This window comes from Mirounga leonina, unplaced genomic scaffold (assembly GCF_011800145.1).
Source record: "Mirounga leonina isolate KUSES-001 unplaced genomic scaffold, KU_Mleo_1.0 Mir_493, whole genome shotgun sequence".
Classification (NCBI taxonomy): Eukaryota; Metazoa; Chordata; class Mammalia; order Carnivora; family Phocidae; genus Mirounga; species Mirounga leonina.
Window position 1 is genome coordinate 2,316,409 of NW_023270780.1, and position 21,737 is coordinate 2,338,145.

A 21,737-nucleotide genomic window follows, 5' to 3' on the forward strand; every position below is an offset into this window, starting at 1 on the left:
AAAAAACAAAAGAATATGGAACCTGCTAAGCAAATGGCCTCTAAAACATTTTTGTCTTTCAGAACATTATATATTTATTTTAGCTGCATTTTTTTTTTAAGCTTTTGTTTATTTATTTCGACAGAGAGAGACACAGCAAGAGAGGGAATACAAGCAGAGGGAGTGGGAGAGGGAGAAGCAGGCTTCCCATGGAGCAGGGAGCCCAATGCGGGGCTTGATCCCAGGACTCTGGGACCATGACCTGAGCCGAAGGCAGACGCTTAACGACTGAGCCACCCAGGCGCCCCTTTTAGCTGCATTTTTATAGATTTGAGGTCTAATGTACACATATAATTCACTCACTCTAAATCTACAATTTGATGGCCTCTTACATATTTATACAGTTGTGCAACCACCATTATTACCACAAATCCAGTTTCACAACATGTCCACTGCTCCCAAAGTTCCCTTTTGCCTGTTTGTAGCCAATACGTGCTCCCAACCTCCTAGCCAACCAGTGATGTGCTCTCTGCTTTAGTGCTGTCTTTCTAGAAATGTCACACAAATGGAATCATATAATATGTGGTCTACTGGGTCTGACTTCTTACATGTAACTTAAGATTTTTGGAGCTCATCTGTGTTGTTGCACATATCAGTAGTATATTCCTTTTTATTACTCAGCAGTATTCTAACATGGATATTTCACAGCTGTGTATCCATTCACTAGTCAATGGACATTGCCAGTTTTTCCACTTTGGGGTTACTGTGAATAATACAACTATAAACACTGATATATAAATCTTTATGTTAACATAGGTTTCATTTCTCTTGAGTAAATGCTTAGGAGTGGAACTGCTAGGTTGTAGGGTTAAGTATACATTTAACTTCTTAGAAAACTATTTTTCCATTTTTCCAAAATGTTTTTCCGAAGTGCCTATACCATCTTATAGGTCTGCAAAACAATGTGTAACAGTTGCAATTTCTCCCCATTATTGTAACACTTTTTGATTATAGTGGACATATAGTGGTATCTCACTGTGCACATTCTAGTGCGCATATAATGGTATCTCATTGTGGTTTTAATTTGCACTTTCTACTGACTAATGATGATGAGCATCTTTTTATATGCCATTCATGTTTCTTCTTTCATGAAATGTCTATTCAGATCTTGTGCCCCCCGCCCTTTTTTTTTTACTTTGTGTTTATCTTAATCAGTTACAAGAGTTCTTTTGTATATTCTGGATAAAATCCTTTTTCAAATATGATTTGCAATATTTTATCACAGTTTGTGGATGGTCTTTTCACTTTAATGATGTCCTGTTAAGAGGGTAATTTTAATTCTGATGAAATCCAACTTATGAGTTTTTTTTCTTTTGTGAGCCATGCTTCTGGTGTCACAGAAAAAATCTTTGTCTAACTCAAGATCACAAAGATAATCTCCTATGTTCTTCTAGAAGTTCTGTAACTTTAGCTCTTGTGCATTTATGTTTTTGAGTTGATCTCTGGTCTATGGTATGGGGGAAGAGTCTACGTCCTTTTGTGTGGGAGGTATATCCAACTTTTCCATCACCATTTGTTGGAAAGAATCTTTTCCCCACTGAACTGTCTTGACATATTTGTTGAAAATCAGTTGACCATAAATGTGAAAAGAGACTCTATTCTGATCTATTGATCTATATATCTATCCTTATACTGATATCACACTACCTTGATGACAACAGCTTTATAACAGGTGTTGAATCAGGTAGTGTAAATCCTCCAACTTTGTTCTTTTTCAAGACCTCTTTTTTGCCAACTTCTTCACAGAGCCATAGCCAGAAGTCTCTCCTGGCTACAGTTTTGAAGGTTTGTATAATGATTTATTTCTCAACTCTGGTATAGCTACCTGCTCTGCTGAATGAGAAATCTCAATAAAATCATAATAACCAGTGCCAAACTTGCATATTTTGTAGGTTACTAAGTATCTAACCTAAGTGATTACAAAAATTATCTAATGATAGTCATACCATTATAACTAATTAAAATGAACAATTTTGCATTATCTGTATTAATATCAATAACAAAAAATAAATACATATTTATGCCCGCTGCTCCCACGTAATAGCAGCCATATTTTTCTAGATTGGATAAATAACATTGGTAGCAACCTGAGAATAAATTTAACTACAGAGAGAATAGGATCATCTCTTTTTCTGATCTGGGCCTGAAATGTTTTGGCTATTCTGGAATACATGATTGAATAATCTGAACAAACCAAGGGAAAACAGGCTTAAGCTCCAGCTCTTCACCTGTGGTTGGTAGCCAACAGTAGCCACACAGCGGTGATCCACAAAAGTGAAGATTCCCTCAATGTTGTGCCGAGAGATGAACTCTGTTGGTTGACAAACATTACTCATGTCTGTACAGTTGGGAGAACTAGTTACCTGAAAGTAAAGAGAAAAACAAGATAAAACGACACCATTCTTTATAGAGGCATTTCCCATCTCCTTATGGTCCTATACATAGGCATCAGGCTCCCAATTTTAGGAATTTCTGAGCTTCCACATCTCATCCAGAAAGCAAAAAATGACAATCACAATCAGAGAGGGCAAAAGGGCTAGTTCCACTCCTATATATGTACCCTTTACCAACTTTGTGAAGAAAGATAAAAATTCATTCAACCCAAAACTCATCTACTTTCATTTAGCTAGGCTGTTTTCATTACTGAGATTGCAAAATTAGTCCCCAGTAGCCAAGAAATTTATCTAATTTTATGAGAAGAATAAAAATAATTCCACTTTTCTAGTCATGTAATGATAAAATGAAAAGATCTCTCTTCTCCTGGGATGCCTGGGTGGCTCAGTCGGTTAAGCATCTGCCTTAGGCTCAGGTCATGAACCTAGAGTCCTGGGATCGAGCCCCGCATCGGGCTCCTTGCTCGGTGGAGAGCCTGCTTCTTCCTCTGCCTGCCGCTCCCCCTGCTTGTGCTCTGACAAATAAATAAAATCTTAAAAAAAGATCTCTCTTCTCCTGTATAGAAGCAGGAGAAATTAGTTAGAATTAGAAAATTCAGCACTGTTAAGTTCACAGTATGAAAGATAAGGGGGAAAGATCTCCCTCCCTCTCTCATCCTTTTCAGCTTCTGCTATCCAAAAGAGAAGCAAACTATGAATGCCATGTTCTTCCCAAAATCTGGAGTTTCACAATATTCATTTATATTTAGAGAGTAAAAGAAAAATAACATGAATAAGTTCTGAAGGAAATTTCTTCTCATTGAAAAGGGATGATATGGGACTTCCAGGGAAGATGGTGGAGTAGGAGGACCCTAAGCTGACCTCATCCCATAGATACAACTAGGTAACAGCCACATCAGTGTAAATAATCCAGAAAAGGACCCAAAGACTGGCAGAACAAACTCTCCCCAGCTAAATGTAGAGAAGAGGCCACACTGAAGAGAGTAGGAAGAGTAGAGACGCAGTCAGGAGCTAAAGGGATCTACTAAAAGGACCCGTGGACTGTCCGCAGGAGGGAAGGACTCCGTGGGCACAGAGAAGGGAGCGAAACGGACTCTCACACCAGGGAGACCCACGGGGAAGACAAATTTCAGTAACATCTGGCCTTGAAACCAGAGGGGCCGAATTTCAAGAATTCTTACCAATAGCAGGGATTAAAATCTGGAACACTAAAGATTAGCAGGCTCATGGGAAAGCTGGGAGGGCAAGAGGAAACTATGTCCCCACCCTTAAAGAGAGAGCACAACAAACAGCCCCATGGAGATACAGCATAGAAGCAGCACTCTGAAAAACACCTGGGGTATACAGGAGGGAGATTTGTTTACTAATTTCAGAGCATGTGCTGGAGGGGCAGGGATCACTGGAAGAATTCTCCAGTACTGAAGGAGCTGGCTAGTGTCATTCCCTCCCCTGCCAGCACCCCCTTGGCACAAACACATGGACACCTGTAGGAACCAGTGTGATACCAACACTCACTACTTTACTTGCTAACAGAATGTCCCACCCATGCATACACCTGTGGGCACACCCCCTCCAGCCAGGCTGCAACTCCACGTCTCCTTCCATAGCAGACCCCTGCAAACATTGCTAACACCATGACCCCACCCCTGCATTCTCCTACAGTTCAGTGCTACTATATCTGGAAAATGCCTGGTCTGACTCAACTTAAGCCCATGGTAGCCCAAGACTGGTCCACTAACAATACAAAGACCAAACGCTGCCCACAATAGACAAAGAGAACCACTGCAAATGACTGGACTAAAGGCAAAAGGTGCTCAGCCACAACAGCAGGGCACATGCCACACATATAGGAGACACCCCTGAAGCACCAGATTCTGGTGAAGAGGGGACGTTGCACTGCAGGCCACTACTTTCAAGAGCAGGAGATGTACCTGAATTTCCTAACACAAAGAAACAAAGAGTTAGACAAAATGAGGACACAGAGGAATATGTTCCAAATGAAACAACAGGACAAATCAAAGCAAGAGACCTAAACAGAACAGAGAGAAGTAATATGCCCGATGGAGATTTTAAAGTACAGTGGACTTGTGTCCACCTCAGTGAGACACTTAACCAAGACAGGAAAACATAAAAGAACCAATCAGAGATGAAAAGCTCATTAACTAAAATTAAAAATACACTAGATGGAATCGTAGACTAGAGGAAGCAGAAGAACAGATCAGCAAGCTGGAGGACAGAATAATGGGAAGCAATCAAGCCTGCTTGAGAGTGAGGGAGGGAAGGAAAAATGTAAAAATGAAAACAGACTTAGGGAACCCAGTGACACCAGAAAGCATAAGGACATTCACATTATAGGGATCCCAGAAGAAGAGAGAAGAAGGGGGGGGGGGGCAGAAAATTTATTTGAATAAATGATAGCTGATAACTTCCCAAATCTGAGGAAGGAAATAGAAATCCAGATCCAGAAGGCGCAGAGAGTCCCCAACAAAATCAACCTAGGGAGGTCCACACCAAGACATACAGTAACTAAACTGGTAAAAAGTAGAGATAAAAAGAGAATTTTAAAAGCAGAAAGAAGTAAGAAATAGTTACATACAAGGGAAAACCATAAGGTAATCAGTAGATTTTTCAGAAGAAACTTTGCAGGGCAGAGGGAATAGCATGATATATTCAAAGTGCTAAAAGAGAAAAACCTGCAGCCAAGCATGCTCTATCCAGCAAGCCTATTATTCACAACAGAAGGACAGATAAAGTTTACCAGACAAGCAAGAGTTACAGAAATTCATGACCACTGGGCGCCTGGGTGGCTCAGTTGGTTAAGCGACTGCCTTCGGCTCAGGTCATGATCCTGGAGTCCCTGGATCGAGTCCCACATCGGGCTCCCTGCTCAGCAGGGAGTCTGCTTCTCCCTCTGACCCTACCCCCTCTCATGTGCTCTCTCCCTCTCTCTCATTCTCTCTGGCTCAAATAAATAAATAAAATCTTTAAAAAAAAAAAAAGAAATTCATGACCACTAAACCAGCCCTCTAAGAAATGTTATAGGGCACTCTTTGAAACCAAAAGTAGGAGTAAGAAAAGTAGGAAACATAAAACCAGTAAAATTAAGTATGTTTATAAAAATCAGTCAAGGTATTCACAAAATAAAAGGGTGTAAAGTATGACACCAATATACCTAAAACTTGGAGGGGAGAGGAATAAAGAATGAGTTCAAACATAAGTAACCATCAACTTAATATAAACTGCTATATGCAAAAGGTGTTATACACAAACCTAATGATAACCACAAATTAAACCAGTAATAGGTACGCAAAAAATAAAGAGAAAGGTGGGGCACCTGGGTGGCTCAGTCGGTTAAGCACCTGCCTTCAGCTCAGGTCATGATCCCAGGGTCCTGGGATCAAGTCCCGCATCAGGCTCCCTGCTCAGCAGGGGAGTCTGCTTCTCCCTCCACTCTGCCCCTGCTCATATTCTCTCTCTTGCTCACGATCTCAAAAAAATAAATAAAATACTAAAAAAAAAAAAACCAACCAGAAACTAAAAAACCACAAGAAACAAGTGTTGGCCAGGGTGTGGAGAAAAGAACTCTCATGCACTGTTGGTGGGAATGCAAACTGATGCAGCCACTGCAGAAACAGTATGGAAGTTCCTCAAAAAATTAAAAAGAGACCTACCATATGATCCAGTAATGCCACTACTGGGTATTTACCAGAAGAAAAAAACAAAAACGCTAATTCAAAAAGATACATACACTGTTTACTGCAGCATTATTTACGACAGTCAAATTATGGAAGCAGCCCAAGTGTCCATCAAGATGAATGGATAAAGATGTGTGTGTGTGTGTGTGTGTATATACACACACAATGGAATATTACTCAGAGAATATTTAAGAAATATATGAAAGAAACACAAGAAGGAATGAAATCTTGCCATTTGCAACATGGATGGATCTGGAGAGTATAATTCTAAGTGAAAGAAGTCAGTCAGAGAAAGACAAATACCATTTCACATATATGTGGACTTCAAGAAACAAAACAAAGATAAAAAAGACAACACAAAAACCAGACTCTTAACTACACAGAACAAACTGATAGTTACTAGAGGGGAGGTGGGTCTGGGGATAGGTGAAATAGGCGAAGGGGATTGAGTACATTTTTTCCTTTGCAAGTTTTTATTTGAATTCCAGTTAGTTAACATACAGTATAATATTAGTTTCAGGTGTTGAATTTATTGACACCTGGTGCTCATCACAAGTGCCCTCCTTAATACCCATCACCTATTTAACTCATCCTCCCACCCAAGAGTACACTTATGATGAGCACTGAATAAGGTATACCCGTGTTGAATCAATGGGCACCTGGATGGCTCAGTTGGTTAAGCGTCTCTTGATTTCAGCTCAGGTCATCATCTAGGGTCGTGAGATCAAGCCCCGAATTGGGTTCCATGTGGGTGTACAGCCTGCTTAAGATTCTCTCTCTCCCCTCTCCCTCTACCCATCCCCCCACCTCTTTTCCTCTCTTAAAAATAAAAAAAAGAATTGCTAAATCACTATACTGGACACCTCATATAACTAGTATGCTATTAAATCAATATGACATCATATGTTAACTACACTGGAATTTAAATTTAAAAAAGTAAATGTACAAAGAAGACTAAAAAAAAGAAAGGAAAAAGGAAAGAAAAGAAAACAGATAATACAGATGTGGAAAATTCATACTTGCCTGCAGTCTGCCAATGGCCACTAGGCAAAATTTGCTCCCCTGGCCAGCCTCTGGATCATCATCTGGAAGGGAGACACCTTCAGGAAGGTGAAGTTAAAAGGTTTAAGAGGGATCTCAAACTCAATTACCTTCAATTCAAATCGAAAAAGATTTAAAATACATGTAGGTACGAAGAGACTAGTTTTAAAACAATAGAGTGCTAAATAAGAATAAACAACTGCACAGAATTTACCATATATGCCAGATACTGTTTTAAGCATTTTTACATATATTAATTCACATGTTTTACCCATATTAATTGTAATAAACTACAGAGTAAAGTCCCACTCAAAGTATTCTAAAAAACTATGACGGTCAAACCAAACATATGAAGACAGTCATTTATTCTATGACTATACCATAGGCAGAGAACAGAGGTCTTGCCCAACTTGTGGTTTTAAAATAAGCAAACAACCAAAAATGAAATTAAACCAACATCAATAGTTAGTTACTTATGTCCTTTGGAAAGAGAGAAGCCAAAGTTTCAATGTTTTATGTGGAAAAGGGAAGAAGGTTGCATTTTCTCTCTAGTCTTTGCATATATATCGTCTTTTTACCAAGAAAAATATTATTTGAGAGCAATACAGAAGTATAAAAGACCATATATGGCATATGTAGGGTTTATTCAGTATATAAACTAAAAAGCTCAAATGTCACTACACTTAGAATTTTTCTGAATTACACTTAACTACCATTTACTGAGTGCATACTATATGCCAGGCACTGGGCTAAGTGCTTTGCTTACATTAACTCTAATCCTCAAAATAATTCTACACGGGATATATTATCTCCAAATTATAGATGAGAACACTGAGGGGTTCTTTTTATAAAGGTCAAGTGTCTTACCCTAAGTTATACCATTAGTAAGTAACAATGCCAGAATCAAACCCAGGTTTTTCCGAATACAAAGTTTAATCTCTTCTCCAAATATATCACCTTGCCTCCCTTTTCTCTTAGTTTCCCTCTCCCTACAATCCCACTTCCCAATTACACCCATCCAGCAGGGAAGTAATAAAGTTGCTAAGATCTGGAAATTCTGACAAACCAGTTTAAAAGGCTGATCCTCTGCACCCCAACCATCCTTCTCACATTTTCTGTTTGACTTCAAGTTCTAGTAAAGCTAATGTGCTCACATCTTGATTTAAAGCCTTTAAAGAGAACATCCCACTTATAAGTTACTACAATTAAGTCATTTCCTTCTTCTTCCTCAAAGTCATGCTCCTACTAAAAAGCTTTCCCAAATTAACTGCACTCAATGCCAACCAAATGTTTCTTTGCACACAAATACTTAGAAAATAGGTATTCAGTATATATTATTATGAATCTGCACGTTTAAAAATTGCATTCTGTGACACAGCCAACACTGAATCATTTTCAAGTCTGAGTAATCCATCTCCCTAACTGGACTATAAAGGAGGGGCAAGAGCCTGCTTTTTCTTTCCTATTTTCTTACAGTTGATACCATGGTACATTTCACATACCAGGTACATGACAAATGTTAGCTAACTTTCTCAGACTCTGTGACAAACCTGCTGCACCATGGGAGAAATAAAACTTTCCTACCTGCTGGGGGCCAGGCCTTGATGTAGCCTGTGCAGTGGACCACCACAAAGTGAGGTTCCCCATCCTTCACAGAGCCAAGTCCATTCCTAGAAGAAGTACATGTGTGAGGAGAAAACCCTACCCAGTAACATTTAAAAGGCAATGCTGGCTTAGTACCTTTAACTTTAAGCTCTTGGATGTTTAGAAAACTGGTCACTTTTTGACCTCTCCCACCCAAAAGTGACCACCATATTTCTGACCCTTGCCAAAGTAAAGAAACAGAAAGGTACTGCAGCAGGAAGAAAGTTGGTAAAGTGGTAGGGCAACTTCTTTAAACAAGATGAGCAAAAGAAGCTGTAAAAGTTCAGGAAAACATTGCCAAAAAAAAGTAACTGGGAAGTGAAGGATAAAGGTGAGGGCTGCTGAAGGAGTACTACATTAAGATAGCTGAAAAAGTGATGATCTTTACAGGTACTTGGCCATCCCTTTGGTTTTTCATTGTTTAGGATCTCACCGGCATCTGTTCCTCACAAAGCTCAATCTATTCATGGAGACTGGGTCCACTGAACTATTACCACACCTGTTTCAAAGAACGGAGAGATTAAAAGCAATTAAGCTGTGCTATTAAAGAACTTTCCATCCATTAACAGCCAGCAAAAAGGGCTCTGGATACAACTAGACACAGAAGGATAAGGAAGTCAGGCTTGATATTTCTGAAACTTGTAACTGCCCAGAATTTGAAGTTCAAAATGTTCCACATACTCTTCAAATACTATATATACTGACCTCTATATTGGGGTCAGTATACTTTTTGTGTAAAGGACCAGATGCTAAATATTTCAGCTTTTGTGGGTCATACAATCTGTTGCAACTAGCCATCAGAGCATGAAAACAGCCATAGACAATACATAAACAAATGCACATGGCTATGTTCCTATGAGGCTTTATGTACAAATAAAGAGTTGTGTTTTGCAGACTCTGGTTCTATACCACAACCCAATCTATTTGCCATATTTCTTTATTATTTATCTTGCTATTGCCGTGTACATAGGCCGTGTCCACATATTGGGACATTCTCTCCCACCCTATCTACCTTATCTCATTTCTTTAAAATAATGGATAAAACTTTACCTAGAGTTTCATATGTGCCAGGCATTATTCCAAGCATCTTTACACATATTTATTATCTCATGCTTATAACAACTTTATGAGGTTAATAATAATTCCCAATATTAGATGAAATCACAACACAAAATAGTCATGTAATCTGCTCAAGGTCTCAGAAGAAAATAAGCGGCAAACCTAGCAGTCTAGGTTCAGAAGTTACTCTAAACCAGTAAGCAATATAATACTCAATTCTGTAACTCTCTCAGGAAACCTTTCTTAATATCCTACTCATCATTTCTAATAAGCATCCTTTCAGTACAATGTAGGCAATTTCCACTGTACAACCTGAACTTATTTTGTGACTTTAAGAGGTATCTTTTCTACCTATGTAGAATGTACCACCATACTTTCTTCAGAATACTAAAAAAGTATAATTTATAATTATAAACACTAAATACTAACCAAAAGATATAAGAAAGTATCAATACTCTATGAAAAAAAGAAAAATGAAGATACGGTCTAGTGCATGGATGTTGTCATGTGATGTACTGGGAAAATACTATAGATTTTGGAATCCAACTACTCTGGATTAAAATCAAATCCTATACCAGACATTATCTATGTAATCCTGGGGAGTTAATTTTGAGTCTTTTTTTTTTTTTTTTAAAACAGCAGAATAGTAACCATGAATTCAACCCCAAAGAACAGATGTGGGAAATGAGATGACAACAATAAGTCTCTTATCATAGTATCTGGCATAGGAGGAATTCATTAAATTTTAGTTCCCTTATCAAACACTTTATTGTTATAATCCATATGAGTCTTGAGAGTGAAATTTAATCCAACTAGAGCTCAGATTTAAAAGTTTAACTGACCTAACCAGAAATCAAAGCCCCTGCTCTTAATTTTTCTTATGTCAAATCACAGTCCTCAGCCTGACTCTCACCTCATACGGCAAATAAATGATCTCCTTGAGCCCATACACATTCTCATGGAAGACTGCTGACCTTCTTTTTTCACTGTTCCAGTCTTCAGATCAAGGATACGCCCTGAAAAATGATGTGAAAAACAGTCTGGTATGTTTTCTTGTATGTGGTGAAGAGGGACAGGAGAGACACTGGAGGCAAAGATAAATAAGTATCCTACTGATGCCCTCCCATCTCCTTGTTTATAAAAGAATAGGCCAAGTAGGGGATGGATTTTTTTCAAGTCCAAAATACCTCAACCCCCATCAATGAATGTTATTCTTAAATTCAAAGGCAGCACTGGAGAAAACCTTGTGCAAGGAAGGAAGGTGGGAGTGGAAAGTAGTGTTGGCAAGCAAGAGGCTAGGCTATATTCTTGGGTCTCATTTTTGTACACATACACATGCACGTGTGTGCACACATGCACACTGAGGGAAAGTCATTGTTTAAAAACAAATAATTTGGGGCGCCTGGGTGGCTCAAGTCAGCTGAGCATCTGCCTTTGGCCAGGTCACAATCTCAGGGTCCCGGGATCAAGCCCGACATTGGGCTCTCCGCTCAGTGGGGAGTCTGCTTCTCCCTCTCATTCTTCCTCTGTGTTCTTTCTCTCTCAAATAAATAAACAAAATCTTTAAAAAATTAAAATAAAATAAAAATTAAAAAACAAAACAAATAATTTTATATGCTATAGTAACACAATATCTATCTCCAGCCAAAACTGTTCTTCCCTTTATTATATAGAAATGAATGGCAAGAGCGCCTGGGTGGCTCAGCTGGTTGTGTCTGCCTTCAGCTCAGATCATGATCCCAGGGTCCCGGGATCGAGTCCCACAACAGGCTCCCTGCTCAGTGGACAGCCTGCTTCTCCCTCCCTCTGCTGCTCCCCCTGCTTGTGTGCTCTCTCTCTGTCAAAGAAATAAATAAAATCTTAAAAAAAAAAAAAAAAGAAATGAATGGCAACTTTTGGAAAAAAGAACTAGAAACATGAAATCCAAAAAGACCTAAAAGAAGGGAAAACTAAAACACAATAAAACCAAAATCTTGCCATTTGAAAAACGACATGGATGGAACTAGACGGTATTATGCTAAGCGAAATAAGTCAATCAGAGAAAGACAATTATCATATGATCTCACTGATATGTGGAATTTAAGAAACAAAACAGGATCAGAGGTGAAGAGAGGAAAAAATAAGACAAAATCAGAGAGGGAGATAAACCATAAGAGACTCTTAATCATAGGAAACAAACTGAGGGTTGCTGGAGGGGAGGGGAGTGGGGGGATGGAGTAACTGGGTGATAGACATTAAGAAGGGCAGTGATATAATGAGCACTGGGTATTATTATATAGGACTGATGAATCACTGACCTCTACCTCTGAAACCAATAATACATTACACGTTAATTAGCTGAATTTAAATAAATAAAAATAAACTATAATGGACTTCCTTGTATTTTATTACCAGTTTTTTTAAAAGATTCTATTTATTTATTTATTTAATGAGAGAGAGGGAGAGAACACATGTGTACATGTGTGTGCATGAGCACAGGGAAGGGCAGAGGGAGGAGAAAGAGAATCTCAAGCAGACTCCAGCTCAGTGTGGAGCCTGACACGGGGCTTGATCCCAAGACTCTGAGATCACAATCGGAGTCAAAATCAAGAGTTGGGACACTCAACCAACTAAGCCACCCAGGCCCCCCTTAATTACCAGTTTTGATCTGCTTTCACCTTAAATTTTTTTCCAGAGTTGCTTAAGAAGCAGATGTGTTTCCTATAGCCAAACTCTGCAAAAGGACTGAACAGCATTAAAATAGGGTGAAGAAAAAAATAAATAAAAATAAGACAAAAAATAGTACAGATCCAAAAAGAACAGTAACAACTTTTATACTGGTAACCGCTCCTCTTTAAAATAAAAATCTATTAAATAGAACCCAGTATATAAAGCCAAAGATATGCACAAACAGGTAGAAAAAAATACCAGGTAACTACCCATACAAATGAGACAGAAACATGGATAACTTAATTCTTTTAGAATGGAAAAAAAAAGTTCATTGTAGATTTGGTTTTTACTGTTTTATTTACAGTAATTAACTTTTATATGTGCACTGGCACTCAAGAAACATTTTCTAACGATAAGCTACAAATTGTATTATCTGCGTGTGGATAGAAAAAAAATGATTCTATTCATTATGGGAGAAAATTCCAGATTTGACAGATTCAGTGAACAAACTGAAGAGCTAAAACACCTCTTCTGTTTCAGGAAAAAGAAAGGGCTTCCCATTCATTTTCCATCCATGTAATTCGTACCTGTCAGGGCATTTTCTGAGGTGGAAAGCTGCTCACGAAGTTTGTCCACGTCATCTGGATGCACCTGATCGTAGAGTGTGCTACCAAACCATTCAGACTGTGGCTGGTTCAAAACTGGGGTCACCGAGTCAGAGACATAAACCACCCGGCCTGTCTCACATGAGACAATGAACAGAAAGCCGTCAGCTGCCTCCAAGATCAAATGTTTGAGTTCCTGCCCAAAAAAGAGAAATAAAAGTTAATACTGAACTCTTAAAAGCCAAGAATTATTCATGGAAAGAAGTAACACATTTCAGGCCTTATGCACCTTTCCCTAAGCAACTGCTGGCTTCTGCCTGATCCACAGCCCCAGCTTTGCACTCCAGATGTAACTGCTTTCACAATAGCTAAATTTTCTAACAGATATTTCTTCAATCTCTCTGTCACTATTCACCTCCTCCTCTTTATCTCAGGACTCAAGATGGGGAATAAAAAGGTTTCCCACTAACAAAAATTTAGTCCTTGATCTCACCCCCTCTGGTCTCTTTTTAGGATCTTGCTCTATAAATACTCCCATTTTCACTCTCTTTCCCCTCAAATCTATAAACATGATCAAGTTTTCTCAATTCTACACAAATCTTTCCTCAATTTTGCCCAATTCATCTCTTTTTCAGTGCCGAGTTTATATTAAGAGTAATGTTATATTCACTGGTTTTATTCTCTTACCTTTCACTTATTTCTCAATCCCACTACAACTGTCACTCTAAACCATTCATATTGTTTGCAGCAGGTTAACAATGTTCTCCTGACTGCCAATTCAAGTCCCCTTTCCTGGGTCTTTATCATGTTACTCAATCTCTCCAGAATCTGGTAATGTTATCCACGTCATCCTTTTAAGTTTTATTTTCCTCTAGCTTCTACTACACCCTCTTCCAACTTTTGCTGCCTTTCTAAATGTCCCTTCTCTGCTTCAGGCACCCTTCCCTTTGTTCAAGTCTTTTTTTTTAAGATTTTTTATTTATTTATTTGACAGAGACAGAGACAGCGAGAGTGGGAACACAAGCAGGGGGAGTGGGAGAGGGAGAAGCAGGCTTCCCGCCGAGCAGGGAGCCCAATGTGGGGCTCGATCCCAGCACTCTGGGATCATGACCTGAGCCGAAGGCAGCCACTTAACGACTGAGCCACCCAGGCGGCCCCTGTTCAAGTCTTAAGTATAGATATTTCCAAGGTTCTATCTTAAGTTCTCTTCTCTATTTATACCATACTCTCTCCCTGAGAAATTATATCCACTCCTCCCTGCCATGAAATGATGCCCAAGTCTGTATCTCTAGACTCGCCTAAACTTTTTTCTTTAGCTTTAAGCAGACCTAAATTCCAACCAACTGTTAAAACATTGGCAATTTAGATATTCTACCAGCAACTCAATTTCAACATCTCAAAACCGGTCATATTTTCCCCTCCAAAGAACAATCCTCTGTGCTCTTCTAGCATTTCCTTTCTTATTAACAGTATCACCTTCCTCTCAGGATACAAGACTTAAAATCTAATTACACTCTCTCCTGCTCCAGTGGTAACTGTTTTATTAATTCTATTTCCAATAACTACATCATTGTCCTAGTTATCTTATGCCAAGTCTCAAACCCAGCCTTAAAATACTCTGTATCAACTAACACAATTTTTTTGGGGAGAGAGATGGGGAGAGGCAAAAAGAGAAGGAGAATCCCAAGTAGGCTCCACGCCCAGCGCAGAGCCAACTCGGGGCTCGATCTCATGACTCTGAGACCATGACCTGAGCCAAAATCAAGAGTCAGACACTTAAACTGATTGAGCCACCCAGGCACCCCACTGACTGACACATTTCTGATGGCTCCCTACTGCCTAAAAATTAATATCTAAATTCTGTAACGTAACACCTAAATACTCCATGATAAGGTCCCAGCCTACCTCCCTATTATCATCTCCCAAGGCTTGCTAAACTATTTCATTTGCCTTGAATAATCCAATCATTCTCACTAGGCATTTGCTCAAGTTATTCACAGTATTTATGACACAAATCCCTTACCTTTCCTTTTCCATGTTTATATTTCTACAGGACTTTAATACTGCACCTCTATGATGGAACTAATTGTGTGTTTATATTGTGATTTACTTATTTACATGTCTCTTTCCACTAGTGATTATCTCTTATCTCTGTTCTCATAGCACAAAGCACCTGGTTAGCCCACAAAAGGTGCATAAACTGGAGTCTGTTCAATCAGTATCTCTATGTGTATTGTTAGATTAACTGATTGATTATTTCAAAGTACATATCTCTAAAATCCATGCTATATGTGTTTTCATATAGACACTCTTATTTGGAAAATCATTCTTATTACTTTCTTCCAAACCACATTCCTTCCTTCTAATCCTCTGAATAAGAGTGACATTATAGGTCAATTTTTTCTTCCTTATGTTTCCTGTATCTTCCAAAATTTTCTGCAATAACCATGTATTACTCTTAATAATCAAAAGAGAACATGCCTTTCTTACTCTTAGAAGTCTTTGCTAACCATCCCCACTCAAACCTGGTCATTCTATTCACTTTAGCCATCCCTCCATTATATATTTATCTAGTCCCATATAAAGTATTAATAAGTTTTAAAGAAAGATTATTTCTCGGGGTGCCTGGGTGGCTCAGTCAGTTGTGTCCGACTCTTGGTTTTGGCTCAGGTTATGATCTCATGGGTTGGGAGATCTAGCCCCACACTGGGCTCCATGCTCAATGGGGAGTTGCTTGAGATTCTCTCCTTCTCCTCCTGCTCCTCCCCCTGCTCATATTCGGTCTCTCTCTCATAAACAAACAAATAAATAAATAAAATCATTTTAAAAAGGTATTTCTTCTCTGTATGCATTTTCCTCTCATTTTTCACTATGTGTGTATCCAGCCACTCAAAAATTCATATTCAGACTCACTTCCACTCACTCACATATTCATACTCAGATTAAGTTCCTGAGAGGCTAGAAATGTTTTTGCCTTCCCTATTTTTCTCATTACATGTAACAGAGCACATCTCTAAGGAACGATGACTGCCTTGTTAGACTCCTTTTATCACTAAAACTGAAAGCTGCTTCAGGAATAAGAAACAGTTTTCTTCCATCTTCTATAACCCTAAAGCCAAGGAAGAGAACAGGTTCCATGGACACAGTCATCTCTTCTTCCTACAATTCTACTCTTGTTTCACCTTATAGACTATATTCATGAGTGAAGTTTAAAATACATATAAGCTTGGGGCACCTGGGTGGCTCAGCTGGTTAAGTGTCTGCCTTCAGCTCAGGTCATGATCCCAGGGTCCTGGAATTGAGCCCTGCGCTGGGGGGGCGGGGTGTCCCCTGCTCAGCGGGGAGTCTGCTCCTCTCCCACCGCCGCTTGTGTGCACATGCTCTCTCAAAATAAATACAATCTTTAAAAAAATAAATAAAATACCTAATAAGCTTGTTAAATAATTTACATAAGTCTTCTGTACTTCTCACTGTTCCAATGCTAATGAATATAATAGCCAGGAATTAAAACTACTTTCCCATGGTATGAATTTTTCCTTAACCCAGCTGAATTCTTGTACTTTAAGCAATCTACAGACTCAGCTTGGCTCTGACTCTCAATATAAGGCACTAGTTAGAATTATGGTCATCTACCCCGAAAAGATCAAAATTTTCAACAGATTCTAGACTATCTCAGATTTATACATCCCAGAGACCTGATCAGTGAGGAACGAAGGCTTGTAGGTGCCATCAGTGGATGTATTCCCAGTTCCTCTCAAGGACTTCATGTGAGACACTGCCATGCGTAAGATGGTTAGCTTGTCTGGTTTTCGAGCCAGGGCACTACAGGTGGGCACCATGTCTGACAGTTCTGTGATGTAGGCTGTCATCTTGTTCCGTCGCCGCCGTTCAATTTCACTATGATTTTCCCTGCATGGAGAGAGGAGAAGCCCCACCCAGGTGGTCACATCTGGCCATTTGGGAGGCGGGAAGAGTGATATAAATAGGGAGTGAGCTGCTGAAGAAATGTACTTTTAGATTTAGGAGTATTTAAGTCTCGGAAGATAGAATCAAGTTTGCCAACCTTCTCATGCAGAACAAGCATGGAATAGAAACCAACAAGGCAGACAGAGAATAAGCAGATACCAGCAATTCTCCCTATCTCCTGGAAACTTCACTTCCTATGTAAATTACCACTCCCCCAAACCAAACCAAACCAAACAAAAAATGTTTCAAAAAGTGATAGTCTTAAAAGATGTTCATTTTATTCATGTTATTTCCCGAGACAAATAATCTTGGTTTGGCTGACTCCATGTTTCCTAATTCAACTTTTTAAGGCTGAAAATAAAATGACCAGTTTTTTCCAACACAAGTATATTGCCCAACAGCTGATAAAAGAATTGACAGTATAGATTCCTTTGGTCTATAAAATGTTGCCTGTTCTAAGCTTCTCTCTTACTCTTAACACTAGAAGGCAGAACTGGAAGATTTTGAAGTTTTCTTTGTCTCACTAATGCACAAAGTCCTACCTTCTCTATTTGGGTGTGGTGCCAGTGTACTGAGCTCAAGAGATTTTAAGGTAACTCTATGGTCAAATAACCTTCAACAAAGCAGGAAAAAATATGCAATGGAAAAAAGACAGTCTCTTCAATAAATGGTCATGGGAAAATTGGACAGCCACGTGCAGAAGAATGAAACTCGACCATTCTCTAACACCATACATAAAGATAAACTCAAAATGGATGAAAGACCTCAATGTGAGACAGGAATCCATCAAAATCCTAGAGGAGAACATAGGCAGTAACCTCTTTGACATCGGCGACAGCAACTTCTTTCAAGATACATCTCCAAAGGCTAGTGAAACAAAAGCAAAAATGAACTTTTGGGACTTCATCAAGATAAAAAGCTTCTGCACAGCAAAGGAAACAGTCAACAAAACAAAGAGGCAACCCACTGAATGGGAGAAGATATTTGCAAATGACAGTACAGATAAAGGGCTTGTATCCAAGATCTACTAAGAACTTCTCAAACTCAACACCCAAAAAACAAACAATCAAGTCAAAAAATGGGCAGAAGACATGAACAGACACTTCTCCAAAGAAGACATACAAATGGCTAACAGACACATGAAAAAATGTTCATCATCATTAGCCATTAGGGAAATTCAAATCAAAACCACACGGAGATACCACCTTACACCAGTTAGAATGGCAAAAACTGACAAGGCAAGAAACAACAAACGTTGGAGAGGTTGTCGAGAAAGGAGAACCCTCTTACACTGTTGGTGGGAATGCAAGTTGGTACAGCCACTTTGGAAAACAGTGTGGAGGTGCCTCAGAAAATTAAAAATAGAGCTACCCGATGACCCAGCAATTGCACTCCTGGGTATTTACCCCAAAGACACAGATGGAGTGAAAAGAAGGGCCATATGCACCCCAATGTTCATAGCAGCAATGTCCACAATAGCCAAACTGTGGAAAGAGCCAAGATGCCCTTCAACAGATGAATGGATAAAGAAGATGTGGTCCATATATACAATGGAATATTACTCAGCTATCAGAAAGGATGAATACCCAACTTTTACATCAACATGGATGGGACTGGAGGAGATTATGCTAAGTGAAATAAGTCAAGCAGAGAAAGTCAATTATCATATGGTTTCACTTATTTGTGGAACATAAGGAATAGCACGGAGAACATTAGAAGGAAGGGAAAAATGATGGGGGGGAATCGGAGGGAGAGATGAACCATGAGAGGCTATGGACTCTGAGAAACAAACTGAGGGTTTTAGAGGGGAGGGGGGCTGGGGGGATGGGTTAGCCCGGTGATGGGTATTAAGGAGGGCATGTACTACATGGAGCACTGGGTGTTATACAAAAACAATGAATCGTGGATCACTATGTCAAGAACTAATGATGTATTGTATGGTGACTAACATAACATAATAAAATAAAATTTAAAAAAAGAGAAATCTACTAGAGGTCCCTTCTGGATCTCCAGTTGGAGCAAAATGAATTAGAGAGTAAAAGTGGAGTGGGGAGGAAAAGGCCTGAAAACAGACAATTTGGATCTCAACAGGGTAAGTCGATCACATCTCCAATGCTGATTTCCTCAAAATCAAGACAAAATCTTATCATTGTTAAAAAATAATAATCCAGTAGTTTTCAAGTTGGATTTCTGAAAAGCCCCATAGTTCCCCAGTGTCTTCCACGGGGATGCCTCAAAGAAAGAACCAAACAACATGCTGCATTTCTGCTTCTCCTTGAGCAGCTTTTGCTTTATCTTTTTTATTTACTTCCATTACCACTTAAGGATCCTATCTGAATAAAAGTTCTTTGTCAAAACAAAAAGAAAAATAAAAACAACTGGTCTAACATAAATCTCTTTATGAGAAGAACAAACTAAGGTTAAGAAGTTAACTAAATGACTTTCCCAAAGGCAGCATTCATTCCCAATTAATGCAATGGTTTTCCCACCATACCATGCCAAATCAGCTTTCTGAAGAGGTAGAGTTAGCAGGAAATGACAACAAAATGAGCTTGTGGCCCCGCTGAAAAAGGTAATGCGATAAGGGGGTAAAGTAGTAAAAACAGGTATTGGTATCAATGATCTATCTCCTACTGAATGGTCCCAAATCACAGAAGCAAGAAAAAAGAAAAATTTGGGCACACCATTAGTATCCTAGTATTTCTACCTTATCAACAACAGTCTCCAAAGAGGACTCTAGAGTCTCCTTTCCAAATGGCAAAAAGATCTCACCACGTAAGTCCATATTTGTTAATTTGCCTGAGAAACATAGCATTCTACTTTCAAACTTAAAGCACCCATCTTCCTAGTATCTGACAGATTTCCGACACGTCCAGAAGGCTGCTCTTTTAAAAAGCCACATCAAGGCTGCTAAAACTTTTCTGGAAAACCACAAAAGATTCAATCACCAAAGCAAGACCAGGACTGCTATGACACAGTAATCTAGCCTGTGAGTCTACACAGGAAATAAGGGTGTGCTTTCTAGAGAGGTGCAGAATAAATGCTAAGGCCTAAATACTGGGAACCAATTGCAAACACAAATATATTTTTTAGTCTTCTGATAAATATGCCCCTGCTAAAGCACCAACTGGCACCACTGCCCTGCTTCTAAAGCCTTTTATTCTGTGAAATAGTGCTGAGATAAAGAGGAAAAGAGAAAACTATAAAACTAATAGCAATTTCTTAAATTCCTTGGTAAAGTTCCCTCAACTCACCCACTTTCTGAGGGGGAGGCCAAAGTTCCTGTTACACACAAACTTCTAAAAAATCTTGTCCTCTCTTGCCACAGATAAGGAAAAACACAAAGAGAAAGGGGAAGAAAAGAGCAGAGTAAGAAAGAGGAAAAAGCAGCATCATCTGCTTCATCATGCTGAAAGACACTGTTCTCCTACCTGGCAAGTCTCTCTTTATCCGCAGAGCTCTGCTCATCATCCGACCTAAAAATAGAATTAATGAACTAAGCTAAAATTAAAATAAAAAGAAAGAAAAAAAGAAGGATGGATGGATGGACTGATGGAAGGAAGTAGAGGGGAAAGGAAAGGAAAAAGGAAATAGAACAAAATAGATGCAGAGAAGGGAAAATTAAAATATGGACAGGAACCTTGCCCATAACTCTACAAAGCCATTTGTTAGGATAAAAAAAAGTAACTTACAGGACAAAGGTTGACATAAAAGCAAGGCCATTATTCATTATAAATTAACATAGTCTGAACATAGAAAGTAATTGGCATTTTGCCAATCAATCTCTGTACAGACCAACAATATATAGTTTGAACAAGAACCAAACGAGGGAATACCATTCTCACACACTGCAACCAATCTGGAAATAAAATGATATCCACATATGCTATTCTTTTTTATTTTTAAGATTTATTTATTTATTTGAGGGGGGGAAGGTGCAGAGGGAGAGGGAGAGACAGAATACTCAAGCAGACTCCCTACTAAGCACAGAGTCTGACATGGGGCTTGATCCCAGGACCCCAAGATCACAACCTAAGCCAAAATCAAGAGTTGGCCACTTAACCAACTGAGCCACCCAGGTGCCCCCACATATGCTATTCTACAATTAAAAAAACAAAGAGTAAATCATGATAAGAATGTCAAACAAATGATCACAAATACAATCTCTCTGTAACACGCAGACACACACATATGCTCTCACAGACAAAATAACCAAACAGATTTCACTGGTGAAATTACATAAATAAAACTTAAGAATTAGGTTTCTGGCACATCCCCTATCATTGATTTGATACTAAAGTAGTAAATTTCTATTTATTCACTCTCCCATTTCTTTGCAGTAAAGCCCCAAAACTGCTGGATCCCCACTGTCAACTCCCCCTCCCCTGGAGGGGGCTACAAAGGATTACCACTAAGTTTTTCTGGAAAACTGAAAACTATAAGGGTTGGTGGCAACTGAAGAAACATCAAGGTGTTGGTAGGCCAGTATATCAGTAATCAATTCCATTAAAAACAATATATATAGATATAGATAAAGAAGCCTCAAATAAAATGTCTAAGTAAGCATGATATATTAACAGGCTGAAACACTATTTCATTATTAAAAGTGACATGTACAGAGGCCAAAGTGACATGTACAGAGGCAC

The 21,737-nt window shown here is 39.0% G+C and overlaps 1 protein-coding gene across 6 annotated transcripts in view; it reads right to left on the reverse strand.

The window, feature by feature from the left end:
• ARNT (aryl hydrocarbon receptor nuclear translocator) overlaps positions 1–21,737 on the reverse strand; it is a 73,830-nt gene that overhangs the window by 14,119 nt on the left and 37,974 nt on the right. For 5 of the 6 annotated variants that reach the window (XR_004676430.1, XR_004676429.1, XM_034989956.1 and 2 more), the window contains 8 exons: positions 20,523–20,567; positions 16,821–17,034; positions 13,108–13,321; positions 10,785–10,887; positions 9,246–9,311; positions 8,753–8,838; positions 7,151–7,227; positions 2,268–2,402 (listed from right to left, as the gene is read on the reverse strand). Coding sequence is in view for 4 of the 6 variants with exons in the window: in XM_034989956.1 (XP_034845847.1) it covers positions 2,268–2,402; positions 7,151–7,227; positions 8,753–8,838; positions 9,246–9,311; positions 10,785–10,887; positions 13,108–13,321; positions 16,821–17,034; positions 20,523–20,567 (940 nt within the window). In the remaining 2 variants the exon portion in view is untranslated. The remainder of the gene's footprint in view (positions 1–2,267; positions 2,403–7,150; positions 7,228–8,752; positions 8,839–9,245; positions 9,312–10,784; positions 10,888–13,107; positions 13,322–16,820; positions 17,035–20,522; positions 20,568–21,737) is intronic. The other variant, XM_034989955.1, reaches the window with a different exon arrangement.